The sequence below is a fragment of the Carya illinoinensis genome, chromosome 3 (genome assembly GCF_018687715.1).
Source record: "Carya illinoinensis cultivar Pawnee chromosome 3, C.illinoinensisPawnee_v1, whole genome shotgun sequence".
NCBI lineage: Eukaryota > Viridiplantae > Streptophyta > Magnoliopsida > Fagales > Juglandaceae > Carya > Carya illinoinensis.
Window position 1 is genome coordinate 26,030,672 of NC_056754.1, and position 18,378 is coordinate 26,049,049.

The 18,378-nt window shown below is 36.2% G+C and overlaps 1 protein-coding gene across 14 annotated transcripts; it reads left to right on the plus strand.

Annotated features, from left to right (window-relative positions):
* Positions 1-2,382: 2,382 nt before the first annotated feature.
* On the plus strand, positions 2,383-14,580 carry LOC122303963 (ELMO domain-containing protein A-like). 14 transcript variants are annotated; one of them, XM_043115968.1, is made up of 11 exons: positions 2,756-3,271; positions 4,011-4,107; positions 4,902-4,921; positions 5,242-5,361; positions 5,699-5,767; positions 7,334-7,449; positions 8,085-8,139; positions 8,297-8,417; positions 12,294-12,341; positions 12,492-12,586; positions 14,082-14,580. In XM_043115968.1, exons 1-11 carry the CDS (start codon positions 3,218-3,220, stop codon positions 14,181-14,183), a joined length of 897 nt encoding a protein of 298 aa, XP_042971902.1. In that variant the 5' UTR covers positions 2,756-3,217; the 3' UTR covers positions 14,184-14,580. The 14 variants fall into 14 exon arrangements, 13 of the variants coding, with proteins under 13 accessions (XP_042971894.1, XP_042971892.1, XP_042971898.1 ...); XM_043115960.1 differs by lacking the exons at positions 2,756-3,271; positions 4,902-4,921 and adding an exon at positions 2,383-2,734 and having other exon boundaries at positions 4,011-4,113; positions 7,331-7,449; XM_043115958.1 differs by lacking the exons at positions 2,756-3,271; positions 4,902-4,921 and adding an exon at positions 2,384-2,745 and having other exon boundaries at positions 4,011-4,113; positions 7,331-7,449.
* Positions 14,581-18,378: the final 3,798 nt, after the last annotated feature.

Consider the following 18,378-nt stretch of genomic DNA (forward strand, 5'->3'; position numbering starts at 1 on the left):
CCAAAATAGGTGCATGCAACTTCTTGGCATAAGCCAAATCAGGGATGCAATTGTAGCCTTAATAATCTAGGTGAATCTCGTGCAAGAGGCATGTTACATAATCCTGAGGGCATTACTTAGTTTGCGTTTGCTACATATACTGGCATTGGTTCTAATAATTGTGCTGAATTAATGACGCTTTTTCTTGGATTACGACGTTGTAAGTTATATGGTATTAATAATATTATCCTTAAGTTGACTTTTGATTGTTAACTGGCTTAAAAAAGGTCGGTGTAATGTTTGGTATTTGGAGGATTTTTTGTGAAGAAATCAAATGTCTTCTCATTGGGATGAATGCGTGGTATCAACATGTTTTTAGAGAAGGAAATTCTACAGCAGATTGGCTTGCGAGACTGGGTACTAGTGGAAGGGGAAATATTCCTCATATGCTTAAAGGAATTTTGCAAATGGATCGGTGTGGTTTGCCTAATTTGAGAGTTGTTTAGAGTTTTCTTTGTTCGACAGGTGTTGAGGTCTGTTTTTGCATGCAGGGCTTTGGTTTCATATAAACCCCCAGATGCTGAAAATGTAACCATGGTATTCCTCTATCATAAGTGAGAGTTTATTAATAAAATTTGGGGGGTCACTCTTGGATATATGGCTCTAACTCCTTAAAAAAATAAAAAAAATATGATGTCTTCTCTTTGGATTTCAAAATCCATTACTAGGATTATAGACAAAGCTTTTATAAAGTTTTGGTGGGGATTTGATAACAAATAAATAAATAAAAATCAATAAAAATAAAAAATTCTCCACAACTTCAATCCAAAGTCTTGGTCATCCATATGTAAAACCCTATCCTCTGGTGAACTTGGGATTAGGCTAACAACTGATTTCAATAAAAATCTATTGTGTAAGTTAGGATGACATCTCATAAGTGAGCACAATAGTATTTGTAAAGCCTTTATCTTTGCTAAGTATGGTTTGACGCTTGGATTCATTAACACTTGCTAACCCCACTCCTCTGTCTTCCTCAATACCCCAAGACCCTAATTAAGGGTCTCTAAACTAACTTTGGAGGAAGGAAGGAGATGGAACACTCTTTTGCTACCGTCCCTCTTCTCCCATGATACAAAAAATGAAATACAAAAAATCCATCTTGCACGATTCCAATTCTACAATCTCAAGGACTCCTCCAAATGGATTTTGTCATTCATCTGAAAACTTTTCTATCAAATCTGCTTATATTGCCATCCATCAAAATGCTCTCATCCTTCATCAACTTAGAAAAAACCTTTAGTGTCTTAAGATGCAAGATCGATTAAAACCTTTTCTTTGGAAAGTTCAAAACAATATCTTGCCAACAAGGGCCCTCTACCCTATTTGCCACATGGGAAAAGAAACAACTACTCACATTTTCTTAAATTGTTCTTTAACTAGAATTTTGTGGAGACAATCACCATGCCCATTTGATATCTCCTCCTTAGCTGGGCGTGATATTAACAATTGGATAAACCCTGATCAATCCTGCAAAAGCCATGAATCTTTTAGCTAAAAAGGCCAACCAATTCCAACTGTTTGCTGTTCTTGCTATGAATAACCTTTAGTTTACCAGAAATCAGATCATTCATGAGTCTTCCAGTCTGATTATTGATTTGTTCATTTCTAGAAATCTTAAGGTCTACAATGACCACTCTCATGCACGAGATTGGAAAATAACTGATAACAATCCCAGATAGTCTCCCTCTTCTAGAGAGAGTTAATAGAGAATCAATTTTCAATGGGTTTTGCTACACAACCTCCCAACACCCCAACACCCCACCTTTTTTTTAATTTTTATTATTTTATTTTTTATTAAATATTTAATATATAAATAATGAATAAAATAATTAAATTAATTTAAAAAAATAAATTCAAAAAAAAATATTAAAAAAATATTAAAAAATTAAAAAAAGGTGGGATGTTGGGGTGTTGGGAGGTTGTGTAGATTTTTTCTGATTCAATAAGATTTGTAGTTGCTAACATCCGAACCAAGGGGAAGCTTTGGCAGTATTCACAGGAGTCAGGAACCTCACACTCAAAATATCAGAAACGGCACCTAAGTGTTACGTAGATGGCTTCATCAAGCATCAAATTCTAAACCTACTGATTAGATAGAAACGAACGGGAATAATTTTTTGAAGAAAAGTATTAAAACCTTTCTAAAATTAAATGGAATTATTCTATTCAATAGCCTTACCTCGTAGATTTATTGAACAAAATAAAATTAAAAATAGATATTAATATAAATGTGAGGTATAAAATTACTTAATGAAAATTCTCAGACTCAGATGCAAGTCATCGTATCGATATTTCATATTACTACCAATATAGATATGATGAAAACTCTTTTTTTTTTTTTTTTTTTTTTACAAGACACGCAATTGCCACGGAGGAAAAGAGAAACATCTCCGAGCGGCAAGCGCTGCAGTTCAGCCTGGTTTATGGGAAATTGGCTGTTAGCCTGGTTGCCAATGCCATAGACACAGAGAGACAGAACATGCCCTCAGCATTCTTTTCAAATTCCACCCCCATCTTAGCGGTTGTGTTTGTTTGAATGCCAAAACCCCTTCGGAGAAGAAGAAAAATGCCACTTCACTGTCTCCTCTGTTCTTCCTCTTCTTTCCTGTACCAGTTTTGGTCCCACCATTTTTTCCAAGGGGACCCACTTCATCACCATGGCACCACCACCATGTTTCCTCAGATGCCATAACCGGTACTTTTTCGGTATGACTTTATGTCTAGCATTGCATTCCTTCTCTCTCTAACTTTCTTCGTGCGTGTGATTAGGCGGATGTTAGTTTTGTCTTCTATGCTTATTGATGTTATGTAGGGCAGAGACATCCATCTCTACTTTTCTGAACTTTACTGTCTTCCTTCCGAACTTTTTGCAATATCAAAGCAATGTCAAAGGAGCCGTTTAATTGCTCTTTTAGTTTTTTCCTTTAAAGCACAAAAAGGTTAATCTGTGTCTAGGCCATTACTCTTTTTTATGAGTATCTTTCTCTTGTGATGGGTGGTGGAGAAGAACGAGGGAGAAAGAGAGGGAGCTGAAATGATGGGAGTTGAAAAATAGGATGAGAGCATGATTTGGGTGCAATGATATGTCACCCATTTATTCAAAAAAATATTTGTCTTTATTCAATTTCCTTTCGGTTAAAATGGGTGAAAGAATTTCATTGTTAGTTCTGCTCCCCTCATGAGATTAAGGAGGCGTAGACAATGCTTTCCTTCTTGTTCTTCTCTTCAGAGAGTAAATCTCACCCTTCCTCTTTCGTTCTCTCCATCCCTCCCCCTCCCTCTCCTCCTATGTTTAAGTTTTAGAAATCTCGTAGAGTGATCATTTTCCTTGAATAAGCCTTTGTTACTAGTTTCACTAAGTAATCCTCTTGTGCTCTCTTATTAAAATGGTCTGAATTACAATAATTAGCTTTGCAATTGTTTGTTTCTTGCATTTCTGCCTATAATACAAACGGGGTTTTCTTGCTTATAATACGTTTGTCAGTAGAGTTTTTGAGGAATCCCTTGCTGCACACAATCTCTGTTTTGCCAATTTAATGTATCTTTCCTTGTGATGAAAGGATGGATATCGATGGAAAGTGATATTTCCTTCTGTTGTTGCTTTTTTTTTTTTTCCTGCCTCTAATAACAATTCAGTTTTTCTCATTTAGCATCTACTTCATCTTGGAATTTACTTTTGAGTTTTCTTGTTTCTTTTCATTGGTAGTTTTGAGTTTTGAGTTTTTTTTTTTTTTCATGAAGTAAATTTAAGACTCTAAATTTATATGTTTCTAAACCTTGCCTAAGACAATTACAATTTCACTCTTCATACCATTTGGCTAATAATTGTTAAATTTTGGCAAATTTAAATGATGAAATCTCTCAACTCACTGTACAAGAGCTGTCTGTAAGTTGAACAGCTCACTCTTTTGTGTCTAGGAAGTATTACGTATATACCTTACACTAAAGGTGCTTTCACAATTCAAATGTAGGTTGACGAGGATGAAATCTACTGGAGACAGAAGAAGGGTGATGAAGAGTTGGAATGGTCGCATAGTTCTGCTCATATAATATCTCAGCTGACTCAATGCTTTGGTGAGTGGGGATTCCAGTCCTTCCTGTTGTTGTGTTCTATAGAAGTCAATGAATTAGTATCCATAATTTGCTTCAATCCAATGTCATGGAAGTTAGGCATTTAATGATGCCTACCTTTTATTTTCGGTACATGGCCAACTTCAATATGGAAAGGTTTAATTAAATCACCAAGATAGTATGCAACTTTAAAGTGATTCTTTCCTGGTAGTGCGTACAGTGGCTTGGTATCTTGACCTCATGCATTGTGGGCTCTTGGAATGGGATGCCATTAGATAAGTAGGCTTTTGGCATTCAATGAGAAGTTAAGCCAAAGATGATAATATTTATTTGAAAATACTAATTGAGCAACATAGTAACGGGAGCCCCATTAACTTTTGCTAGAATAGTCCTTGATTGGCAATCAAATTTGTCAGAGAAAAACACATGGGTTCTTTTTAGCTTTTGTCTATCCCGTTGGTGAACTTCAAAACCCAAAAATTAGGATATCTCTTTTTTAAATTTCTGCCAAGAATGTGTTTAACATAACCTCTGTCATCCCATTCAATTTATCTCTCCTTCATGGAAAACCTATTTCTTGATTCTATGAAGCAATATAACTATGACTGTTTAAGTTTCAGTAATGTTATTGATGTTCTAACTTGTAGAAATAGTTTCAATTTCAGGGTGTTCTTGATAATTCGACACTTATAATATGGATCCAATTGTGGGCAAAGATTGGGTCTAAATTGTTTCACAAATGTTCTTGACAAACCAATTTCTGTTTTAGGTGGCACAAAAACGAAACTTAGTTTCTTTTTATGACTCTTTTGTTATACCTGCCCATTTTTCGGTGGGCTTATGGGTTGGGGTTACCTCTGTTGTGTACCTGCTTCTCGGAGGGGATTATTTTCTACTTTAGCAAGCCACTTGCTCTTATTTTCATAGCTTTCTCGCATGGTTAAAATTAATACACTGCATATTTGTTCTTCTGCACCCTGTCTTATAGTTTATAGCTTGGAACTATAAAATGTAAAGTTACTAATTTTAGGGGCTCTTTCACCACATTTTTATTGAATTATTAACATTATAGTACGTGATATTGATCTATATCATTCCATTTGACAATAATTCTCTTCTTTTACTGATCAGCATTTGATGGTTGTAGCTAATGCTATGGTTGGACCAAGATCATGGGTAGGAGGACTCTTTAACCGCTCCAGCAACAAACGTAATGAGAAGTTTATTGACTACCCATTGTGTCCTCTTCAGGTATATGGGAGGGTTACTGGATTACTTCATTGCATTCTGTGAGTAGGCAGCCTTTGCTTCTAATCATGAGTATTAACAAAGAAGACATTCCCATCTGTCTCACCCTTAACCCTGCCTTGGTGAAGTTCGATGTTTTAAAAAATGTGTCTTGTCTCTTGATATGGAATTGCATATTGATTTTGGCATTTCTTGCATAATTTCTGTCTCTACTTCCTGAGTTTTGCTGTCCTTTCGCGACTGCTTTAATATGAAGAAATCACTTTGAAAGAACTGCTGAATTGGTTTAGCTTCACGAGACTTACTGTATTCCTGCCCCCCATTTCTAAATTGTTACCAGGAACAAAGACTTCAGAGGCTCCAGGAACGATTACAAGTACCATTTGAGGAGACTCGGCCTGATCATCAAGTATTTCCTTCATGCTGGGGCTGTTTCTGTTTCATATTAACACTCTCTTCTTCTTCTTCTTCTGTTTGTATCAGTTCAATGAATGTGAGCTACAAGTAACTCAGATGAGATTGTTAGCATTTGCTTTTGTCATAGTTCTCTCTGGTCCGCCAACTATTTTTTTTACGAGGAAGAGACCCCGTAAATTTTATTAATAAATCCTCAACTGTGGCGGAGGAAGGTCTGCCGACTAGAAACTTAACTTTTGTAGCCACAGCTCCTCCCTTCCCTTCGTTTTCTTGATTTACCATTTCAACAACTAGGTTTGCAAGTCAATCAAAGAGGACATAAAATTAGCAAATCAATATCTTGTTTGCATAATTTTTACCAAAATCACTTCACATTCTGATATCTGCATATTCTGTCTTCTCACATACTTTTAAGTTTTAGGCCTAGTTTGGATAGCAAGAGCCTCTCATCTCATCTCATCATATCTTAATATCCAAACGCCACAAACACAAACACTTTTCAATTTCAAATCTTCAACTTTTTCATCTAATTATTACCTAATCATTAAAAATTTTCCAAACTTCGAAACAAAACACAAAACACAATTCAAGTTTTTTAAATCCCAAAACAAAAATAATATTAAAAAATAATAGTCTAATAATATTTTAACTTCAATATTTTTACTCAACTTTTTTTCTCTCATTTTCCAAAATCCCATAAAGCATCTCAATTCAAATTATTTCACTACTATTTACTAGGGGTGAAAACAGACCCCTTCAGTGCAATTTTTGGGCAAAACCGCTGCTGACCGATGAGCAAAGTTCTTATGGAGCAACTGACCATACCGGTTGATGGGGAGGAGAAACACCGGCTGTATTAACTCCAACGGTTTTCTGGTGGTTCTCGGTCCTCCCTAGCGGCAAGCTTCGCCTGAGAGTGTTGTAGAGGAGAGAGAGAGGATGAGAGAAACTAAATCGGGGAAGAAGAGGGTTTCATCTCGTAACGACGCCGTTTGGTTTAAAATCAAATGGCGTTGTTTCACACGTATTTTTTCTTATGTTATGCATAAGACCAAACAATGTCGTTTCATTTGTGTTTTGTATACTATAGGCATAAAACGATGCCGTTCCACATAAATTTTAGTGGAATGGCGTCGTTTTGAGTATGGCATATATAAAAAATAATGTATAATTCTTTAATCGGCCGGTTCGGCGGTCCGGTTCAGATTCAAACTAAGACCGAACCGGCAGGTGTCGGTTTCTTCAAATTCCCATTGCCTGCCGACCGGTTCTCCACCGGTTTCAACCGGATCCTAACTCCGGCGGTCAGTTCTAGTCGGTGGCGACAGGTTTTAGCAGTTCACCCCTACAATACAGATCATCTCATCTCATCTCAATATCCAAATGAGGCCTTTATCTTATGTTTCTAACACTGTTCAACGCTTCTTCAACGATCTCATTGTTCCTTCTTATGACAGAAACCCATCAGAGCATTGTGGCATGCTGCCTTTTTATCATCTTTTGTTTTTATCACTGTTCAAATATACTTCAATGATCTCATTATTCCTTCTCATAGCAGGAAGCCCTCAGAGCATTGTGGCATGCTGCCTTTCCAAATATTGCTTTCAAAGGTTTAATTTCTGAGCAATGGAAAGAGATGGGGTGGCAAGGTCCTAATCCATCAACTGACTTTAGGTAGGGTGATATCACTTTCAATGGTAGGTTGTGTTTCATTTAGCTGGTCATTTTTCCTCCCGTTATTGATAAAACAACTGTTAAGCTGATAAAGTGTCTTCAGAGTCATGAAAGAAGGAATGAAATGCTATTATTTATGTTTAGAATAGGTGGTATCTTACATATCATGAATGCCTACATGAAAATTGGTCAACTCTATTGTGTTTCTAAGTAGCACTGAAAAGAGTACATTCAATTACTTGCTGCTGTTGTGATGCTTGATTGAAATTTATCTCCTCTTTTTAGGACTTTAAGCCACAATATGTTTTGCATCTTCTACTATCAACAATGGTAGTGCCTTTAAAATCCTTGTGGTTTTGCTGGAGACATAAAAAACATCTTGACATGTATGTCTAGGTTGTATTGATGTTAGATAAGAACTTATCGACAAAAAAAGTGATAAGGACTATAAGAGATGGAGTAAATATATGAAACAATATGAAACTGTTGCTGGCGCCGCGTGGTGTCTTTTAACTGTATATATTCAGTTTAGATGAATTGATAAATATATGTATAAGAAATATTTATGACAGTAGCTCTCAGTTTTTTCCTTGTTCTTAATGCTCGTTTGGCTCATAGTGACGTGCTCTCCTTAGGGGTTGCGGTCTTATTTCCCTTGAGAATTTGCTGTTTTTTTCCAGGACTTATCCGGTATGCCTCCTATTCTATTTTTCCATTGAAAACTATATGAAGTTCTACCTGTTGTTTCTCTCCTCTTGTGCATTCTCTCTGTTTCATTTTAGTTTCTAAATTCTTTTTTTGCACTAAAGATGAGTTATCACTAATCATACAAAACATCCAAATGAAGGCATCTTTCCATAGGTTATTGTTCAAGCAAGGAGGGAAGCGAGCTGCTTGGGAATACCCATTTGCTGTTGCTGGCATCAATGTATCATTTATGCTAATTCAGATGTTGGATCTAAGCTCAGGTTTGTAGACAAATTTGATCATCAGTTGATATCATTCTGTCATTGTGTCCATTAAAACTGCACCCATATGGATACAACATGAAAGCGGAAAAAAAAAAATCTATATTCTTTCATTCATTTTAATTGATGATGATATTTTTCCTCACATTCAGTCTAATGATATAGATTTAGGACATTCATCTATGAATCATGATCATTATTCACCATCACATTTTTTTTTTGCCTTGAGTTCATTATATGAATTTGTATGTTCTGTTGTTTGGGTGAAGAACTTGTGTGTCAGTGACACTAGCAATTTAAAATCAATATTATGCAAATGTTTGGTTAATCTCTTCACAAGTATTCATATCATAGTTTTAAATTCTTTTCTGTTCTGGCCGGAATTTTCCATTCCAGTGTAGTAACCAGTATACCATACATTCTCATTTTATTTTGTTCCAAATTTCCAGCCTACTTCTGCCATTCAGGTCAGAATTTGCATTTCGGACTACATTCCGTTCTGGACTGCTTTAATGACAATTTTGTAATTTTCTTGAGTTTAGATGGAATTGTTGTAAATTTTAAATATAGATGACATTCATGTAATATTAAAATCTCAAAGGCATTTATATCATTTTAATTTCCTTGTAACTTTAAATGTGTCCTCTCATTCTCTTTTTTTAAATCTCATTATTTTTAATAGTTTATCAATTCTTTTTTTTTCTTTGTATTATTTTTGTGTCTCAACTCAATATTGTGATTTTTTAAATATTATCTTTTACCAATATCTCTACCTTTTTTGTTTAATGTTTTCAACTCATTCATTTTATAAATCTTTAATTATTCCAGTACACACACACGAACATGATACACACTTACATATACAAGTATTTATTTTATTAATTATCAGTTTATATATATATATATATTTATATTTATATATAGCTAATCCTGAAATGGTATGCCGAAACGCACTGGTGTCAAAACACATGTTCTAGTGCTTAAATTGGGATGATCATTGGTATGGAATTTAAAACATTAATTCATATAACCATTGGACCAAAAAAGTATTTATCAAAATTTTCAATTATGATGACATCCAAAACTGGATCAGTATTTTAACTTCATGCTTCCTTTAATAGCAATCTACAGCTGCATCATGTTTGAGTGCAGCTTCAAAATGGGACAGGGAGTTAAGGAGATTAATATGTTCTGCTAATTATGATTCAAAAGAAGGAAGTGTTAGTTGTGATAGATCCAAGGGTAGGGGGACCAATCTATTTTTATGAAGCCAAAATTCCTATCTTGGAATACTCAGGGCCTGAATGATCTTAACAAATGTCTTCGTATAAAGAATTTCTTAAGAGTGTAGAAGGCTGATCTTGTATGTTTGCAGGAAACTAAGTTGTGTTGGGTGGATAAAAGTCTTATCAGAAGTTTGTGGGGCTGTTTGTATGTTGGATGGGCTTTTCTTACTTCGAATGGGGCATTGGGTGGTGTGTTAGTGATGTGGGATAGGAGGGAAGTGGAAAATTTGGAGGAATGTATAGGGGAGTTTTCGGTAGCCTGTCATTTTAGAAATGTAGATGATGGTTTTGAATGGGCTTTTGCTGAGATTTACGGCCCTACTGTGGACAGCAGTAGAAGACTGTTGTGCGAAGAGCTCGCTGGTTTTATTAGTTGGTGGGATGTGCCTTGGTGTGTTGGAGGGGATTTCAACGTTACTCTTCTGAGTGAGAGATCTTCGGATTCTGGTTTTATCTTGGCGATGAGGGAGTTCTCTGAATTCATTTTCGAGGCTGATTTTGTTGACTTACCTCTTGTGAGGTGCCTTTACGTGGTCCAATAATAGGACTTGGTCCCGTTTGGATAGGTTTTTAGTATCTCCTTCATGGGAATCTCATTTCCTTGAGGTGTACTGGAAGCATTTGCCTAGAATTTGTTCGTACCATTTCCCAATTCTTTTGGATTGTGGTGGTATTCACGAAAGTCGTAGATATTTTAAGTTTGAAAATATGTGGCTGTTGGCCGATGGTTTCAAAGATATGGTGAAACAACTTTGGACTTCCTATCAATTGTGTGGTACCCCTAGTTTCATATTAGCTGGTAAGTTAAAGGCTTTGAAAAGGGATTTGAAGTGAACAAGTGGGAATGTTGATTGACATAAGGAGTTTCTTATTGAGGAATTGCAAGGCTTGGAGAGTCAGGCAGAGGGTAGTATTCTTTAAGAGGATGAGATTTTGAGGAAGAGGTTGATTGGGTCTAAATTAGAGAAGGTTGTCAAATTGGATTGAATACCTCCTTTGTGAGGATTTCCTTTCATTATATAGGGAATGGTTCTCCCAAGGTGGTTTTTAACAGTCCCTGTGGTTTGAGACAAGGGGATCCATTATCTCCTTTTCTTTTTTTCATCGTGATGGATGCTCTTTGTTGTATGTTGGGGGTTGTGGTTGGCAGTGGTTTGTTGTAAGGTTTCATGGTGGGAGGGCCTCAAGAAGGCTTGGTTAGGCGTTGAGGTAAATCTAGGAAAGTCCAAGCTGGTACCAATGGGCCAGGTGAGAAATATGAGTAGGTTGGCAAGTATTCTGGATTGTCACGTTTCCTCTTTGCTGATTAGTTACCTTGGGCTTCCTTTGGGGGCTATGTTCAAGGCTAGTATGGTTTGGGATGGGGTGTTGGAGAAGGTAGAGAGAAGGTTGGTGGGTTGGAAGAGGTTGTGTTTGTCAAAAGGGGAAAAAATCACCCTTATCAAAGTACATTGTCTAACCTTCATACATATTTTCTATCTTTATTTTCCATTCCAATTGGTGTGGAAAAACTGTTGGAGAAGTTATTTCTAGACTTTTTGCAAGGAGGTATAGGGGAGGAAGCTAAATTTCATTTGGTTAGTTGGGATAAGATTTGTATTTCTTTGTCGTTTGGTGGTTTGGGGTTTCGGAAGTTGAGTCTCTTTACTTTAATAAAGCATTATCAGGGTAGTGGTTGTGGAGGTGTCATCAAGAGTGTGATTCTTTGTGGAGAGCTGTGATTGATTCTAAATAGGGGACTTTTTTTTTTTTTGGGGGGGGGGGGGGGGGGGGGGTTGTTCTAGGGAGGTATGAGGTACTTATGGTGTGGGGGTGTGGAAAAATATTAGGAGAGTTTGGGTTGCTTTCGTAAAACATGTCATCTTTGTGGTTGGGGACGGCTACAGAGTTCGTTTTTGGCATGATGCATGATGTGGTGGTAGGGCACTTTGTGCAATTTTTCCAGATCTTTTTCGTATTTCTCAGAATCTGGCTGCTTCCGTGGCTGAGTTTTTGGATTGTTCTGGTGCTGTATAGGATTGGGAAATGGGGGCTGTTTCTGAATTGTTTGGTTTATTGTATGCTACTCAGCTTGGGTGGGTATGAGGGATAAGATGGTCTGGATGCATACTGGTTACAAGTTTTCAGTTCGTTCTTGGTATGAGACGCTGTCTAGGCCGAATGGGGTTCATTCTTTTCCTTGGAAGAGTATTCGGAAGAGTAAGGTGCCTTCAAAGGTTGCATTCTTTGGCTGGTCTGCTTCTTTAGGGAAGATTTTGACATTTAGATAATTTCAGCAAGCGTGGATTAATTGTTTTGGACACCAACTAGTGTCCATGATTTTCTTATTTCTTTTTCAAGTTCCTGACTTGTAATAGGTTCAGTTTTTGTATATTTCCTGTGTACTTTGCTTTGCCTTCTTACTTGTCTCAATAAAATTTTCTTGTTCATAAAAAAAAAATAATAATAAATAAAAAATAAAAAAATAAGAGTTTCAGTGCACTCATTTTTTTATCACTACAAGATCTTGGGAAATTAAGATGCAAATGTTATTTACGCATAAAAAAAAAGATACTGTTATTTAATGATCATCTTCTGGTCTCTTGTGCAGTAAAACCACGATGTCTTCCAGGAATTAATTTCATTAAATTATTGGGAGGTAATCTACTACAGCTCAGATTAGGTGGAATTCAAAGGTCTTACAAAATGGAAAAAGTCTGCTTTCAAGTTTTAAACTCCGAAGTTTTGTCTTTATTTTTTTATTTTTCAAAATGAGTTACACTCATGACTTGCATGTCCTTTATTACAGATGATGAAAAAGCCTTTGATGAATTATATTGTATCGCATTTGAAATGATGGATGCTCAATGGCTTGCAATGAATGCTTCCTACATGGACTTCAATGTACAATCTCTCCCTTTCTCTCAAAGTCATGGCAAACAATTTAAAATACTTCTCCTTAGATTTTCAGAAAAGTCAGAATAAGAATTCCCAAGTGCTCATTTCTTTCATGTGTTTTATTCGAGTACTAAAAGCACAAGGTCCCACTAATTTTTTTTATTCATTTCAATTTGCACCCCCAAATTATCACCCATTTTTCAAATGGCACCCAAAACTATGGAAACAAACAATTGGATACCATAAGCTACCAAATTATTTCAATTTGCACCCTCCATCCAACTAACCCGTTGGTTCTAACAAAACCCTAGACATGTGACTTGTACACGCATAGGGTTTCGTTCCTTGTGAAAAGTCCAGAGTATTTTGGTGGAGATGCTTTTGTTATTAATAGAAAGAAGTTAAACAAAAATTACATTGTTTCCCATGCTACTTCATTGCAGAAACAACATACCCTGGGATCTAAAACTCAAATGAAATAGAAGAATGAAACCATTTTCTGTTAAGTTCTGAATTTATTTGTGTTTGTCCCTTTTTGACTCATTGAAACTGGAACCGAGCAGCTTTGACCTCTGCTGTGGCAGTATAGTTGGTTTCTTTGTCGATCAATGATTGGTAATGAGAAGAGATATGAAGTCCTATGGCTTTTTCTGGCCGCCTCTCCACATAGGGTATCTTGGGCTTTTTCAGACGGAACCCTAGACAAGTGTGCATCATGTGTTTATGGGTCGGTCAAAGCTAACGAATCAGTTGGATGGAGTGTGCAATTTAAAAGAAATTGGTAGTTTGGGTTATTCATTGTTTGTTTTGATCAATAGGATGCAATTTGAAAAAGAGTGATAGTTTGGGTGTCCAACGTGAAATTAGCCGGTTCTTTTCATACTGCTCTGGGAACCACAAATGTAGTGTCTTGTTGCTAACTAAGATGGCCCATTTCCTACCATGAAAAATGCTATTCATCATCATCTTATCATCTGTTGACATAGCCTTGAATCATTGGTAGATAAGTGAAAAATAACCAATAGTTTTCCAATCTTTTGATGTCTCATCAAGGGATGATAACAGGATTATGGAATGAATATAATTTCTCTCCTTGCTCTATAGAAACACGGTTTCCTTGTCTATACAACATTATGCAAGAGGGTCTAATAACATCACCTAGAGCATGCATCTCCAGAGGTACAGTAAAAGTAAATAAAGGAGAAAAGGGATACGTAGGTGAACATATGGAATGTTGTAGAACCACAAGATTGGTATCCCCCTCATTGCTTGTACACTTTGTTTCATAATTTTCACAATGAAAGTGATGCCTCTACTCTTGATTTGTTTTTTCACGGTAACTTGCTTCTGAGGATTCTTCTATGCCCTGTTTTGCCAATGAATTTATAAGTTCCAAATAGTCATGCTCAATGACTTGTCCCGGAACACTGACTCGTTTCATTTTTCGGTTTTTTGCCTGGCCATCCGGCTCACTGCTAATTTGTTGTTTCCACTTCTTTAGGAGGTATTACAAGTAACAAGGACTCAGTTGGAAAGAGAGCTGTCTTTAGAAGACATTAACAGCATACAAGATCTTCCAGCATACAATTTGCTGTACCAGTGACAATGCGTCTCAGCTCATCAAAAGAAACAAAAGCATTGTGTAAACATGGACGTACAGGCTTGTTACGAATGCAGATATCAGCAAGACGGAGGCCAATCTAGTGGTTTGTCTGCGAGTTTGCAGTAATACATATCATTTTGGAGGTCCCATAGCAGACATTTGTACACTAAATGGACTTCAAATGAGCTGTAGTTGAGGCTAGATTTATAATGAACTTTCCAACTCTGTAAACTATAGCATTTTTTTCTTTTTCTAGAAAGAAAATGCCAGAAAAATAGGGTGGCAAGGTGCGGAAATTGACATAGATTGAGAGAGTCAATTTATTTTATCAACGAACCTGGCCTTTGTGATTGCTAAATTTTCTAGGCTATCAATGCACAAGAGATGATCCTCTAAATTACCGTCTCAGGCGAGTAGTACTTTACATTGGCGCTGCTCCATTATGCGTAGCAGTTCCATTCCCATCTGAGGGAGGACAAACTGGATTTCTAGCTCATGTTTTGACGTTTGCCAACTTAAATAGAAAGTCTGGACGCTCATATGCTTGAATCATTGAATGCATATAACCAAACCAGCTTGAGGGTAATTCGAGCCAGAACAAGTTTTTTCTTTCAGAAATTAAACATGCATTGCATTCTCTGCGTGCCGGCAGATATTTTTCAGCCGGTTTCTTTCAGTACCTGATATTGGTGAGTTTGCATGTTTGTATATAAAGTAAAACATTGAACGCCTAAGTTGTCAACGTTTAAGATTTTGGTTTGAAAAGATTGAATCCCACCTTCAAGTGATTCTTCATCTTCGTAAATTATGTCATGAATCTGAAACAAGTGGACTAATGACTATTATTATTGTTTTGAAGGCAAGATTTGCTATGACATGGATCTAAGATTGTTCATCCGAGTTTCAACCCGGGTACACCCGGACCGCAACCCGGGTTTCAAATCCGGGCCGGAACCTAGACCGGGTTAAGCCGGGTCAGATCCGGTCCGAAACCCGGATGTATCCGGGTTTTAAAAAAACCAGATTCCGGGTTCCGGATTGAATCCGGTTTTCTTCTTCTATTTTTTATTTTATTTTATTTTATTTTTTTAAGTCTATATGTTATTATTGATTTTGCAGGAAAATATGTTTATAAAAAATCCTATATTTTATTACAACTTTTTCAAAAAATAATGTTGAAAAGCAAAAAGTTTTTGTTATATAAAACTCTATATTTATCATTGTCCATAATGATTAAAAATATCAAAATGAAAAACTAGATTCATGTTAAGAATAGCTAAGGCTATAAACAACTAATGAACTTTATAAGTTATAAATGCATGTAAAAAAAAAAAAAAAAAACCCACTACATATTACATTGTCTGAACAAATTTGCTTAGAACAATACACAACACATACATTGTTTTAATTAAACTCCAATACGCAACAATAAACATGAACTAATTTACTACATCATCGCAGAAGGATTTTGATTTGCTATCATCATGAAAATAGTCCCATTTTGATCAGCTATCCACCTGCAGTTCATCAAAAGAAAAACAGAAACAAGCCACCACTTTTAATATGATTAGCATAAAAGTTTAAAAAGTTACAACCACAGAACATAAAAATGCAAAGATTAAGACATCTATACTAAACATATGAAAGATTAAGACAAAAATCCCTTTCAAATATTTAACAAGATGACACAGGATTATTAATCATACATGTTAATAAGCATCTGCTCTACAAGCTCACCGCACATCAAAAGGGGCCAATTACATCAAATATCTAATATTGCATAAACATAATTATCAAATATTAGTTAACAATATGTATGGTACATGAACTACTCCAAAAGGGGAAAAAAAAAACAGTATGCATGCTACAATCAAGGAGGAAAGTTGAAGTTTCACATTCCCAAATTTATGATCAGCGTGTACTGAAAAGGAAGTTAAGTGAAAAAACTTCTACTGTTTTGGATCAAGGTATCCAATAGGCTTTTATCAACAACCATGTGATCACAGACAAGCTACTAGATAAACACTATTAAAGAGGGGGTAATACTGAAATGGGCACCTAAAGGTCGGACTTAACCTTCACATCTCCATTTGGCAAAGTGGTTTGTGCTTGTGCAAGGCGTTTCAATTCCTGCATCAGATAAAAGCTTAAACGCGTAGGATTGTAGAAACACAAAACATTAAAATAACAGTGCAATAACCTATTTTTGACCAGATAGAATAACCTATTTTTGAGCAAATAGGTTCCAGCTCGATCAACTTGAATAGATTTAATAAGCAAGTTCTATGCCTTTAATAAGCAAGCAAATAACTTAAATAGATTTCTAACTCAATATTAAGTTGTCCCAATTTCTCATGCCATGCATTCAGTTAACAATCTCCATTCGATATTATGCACAGAGCATTTCTATTCTCCTTTTAAGTGACTTGTGGATTGCCCTAGCTATGGTCTTATTAAAATCATCAACAACAGAAGTTATTCCTACCAATAAATAATCATCCCTTATGAGTAACTCATAAACAGAATTATATGAGATGAGCGTCCAGTACTTTTAAGGAAGAAGTGCTCCACATTCTTTGCAACAACAGGAGATAATAACCACAGAAGATTGACAAAATATGATAGAAAGATTGCCTATGCGCGCAGTTTCTGGTATTTGCATGTTCAGACTCTCGCATTCATAACTCATTTACTACACTTTACAAAGCGACAGAAAGAAACTGTATCAAAACAAGATACAGGGCACTGCCATATAGTAGAAAAAACAAAAATAAAAATCTCATACAGCATATACTTTTATACCCACATCAGATTTGTTCAAAGGCATTGATCATAGAAAAAAATAGACCAAAAAAAAAACCCCACGTTTAAAAATAAAGAGAACAGATCTAGTAAAACAGAGAGAGAGAGATGGAGAAAAAACGGCAGATCTGGGCAGAGTAGTGGAAAACGACCCATGTTAAAAAAAATAAAAAAAATAGAAATAAAAAAGATAGATTTCAGAAACTTAGGCTTACCGAAATGCTCAAAGATGGGGGAGAGAGAGAGAGAGAGAGAGAGAGAGAGAGAGAGAGGCTTACCGAGAGGAGAAACGGTGGAATAGACAGAGGGTTTAGGCAGATCTGCGAGAGAAAGTGATGAAGAAGATGGCGCGAGGTGAGGAAGACAACGACATGAGGATGAAGAACAGGCACGCGGATGAAGACGACGGCTAGGGTTTCGGAGAGACTGAGAAAGATTTTCGACGCAGAGATAAGAAAGAGGGAGAGAGCGAAGAAGAGAAAGACGGGTTAGGTTTTTTTTTCTTTCCAATTTATACAAACCCGGTTACACCGGGTTACTAATACGGAACCCGGGTTTCAAACCCGGGTCTGGACCGGATAAATCCGGTTTGTCCAATGCGGGTTCCAGCCCGGATAAAATCCGGGCCGAAACCCATAACCGGAACCCCGGTTATCCGGGTTCTGGGCCGGGCCGGACTAAGTCTGGCCCGTATGAACAGCCCTACATGAATCAACTAGAGTACAAAAGTAGAGGTAGAGCCCTACGATCATCCCTGAAAAATAAACTGTTGAAAAAATTATTGGTCCTGCAACATAACTACAATTTCATATTAAAAAATTTTTATTTTTACTTTAGTTCAAAAATATAGTCATAGGTGAGGAAAGAGTCGTAGGAAACTAAAGACGTGGTCATGAGAGATCTACAGGCACTAAGGCAACTAAGGGATAGGCTTAATAAACGCACCATACCATGGCAAGAATGGAACTATTAACGGCTGAATCATACTTCAAAAGGAATCATACTTGCACCGGATCGACCCTCATTCTCTATAAATATGTCATCAAGCATGCTTTGAAGACTCTCTAAGATTTGAATTCTCAACAGCCATACCATCTTTTTCACTTCATGATTGAGCTGAGATATTGCACATTTTAGCTATTTAAAACCAATGTATTTTAAATTCATCATGACATTATTATTGGTTTTAAATGGAAAAATGATTAATAAGGATAAATCAAAGTTGTGATTTTAATTGATTAAAAGCATGAATTTCTACTTGAATTCTACCAACTATTGACTACTGTGCATTCTAGTCCATAATTTTTCTTGCTTTCCATTATCATTTGCATTTGTACCATTGTTTTTCTTGTTCTTCATGTTCATAAAGTTTCTTGAGCTATCTTTCCATCTT

Excerpts from the sequence above, each read along its gene's own strand:
- LOC122303963 (XM_043115968.1), top strand. The coding sequence starts at position 3,218 with ATGAGATTAAGGAGGCGTAGACAATGCTTTCCTTCTTGTTCTTCTCTT. Across the intron at positions 5,362-5,698 it reads ACCCATTGTGTCCTCTTCAG|GAACAAAGACTTCAGAGGCT; the intron begins GTATATGGGAGG and ends AATTGTTACCAG. Across the intron at positions 8,140-8,296 it reads TTTTTTCCAGGACTTATCCG|GCATCTTTCCATAGGTTATT; the intron begins GTATGCCTCCTA and ends ATCCAAATGAAG.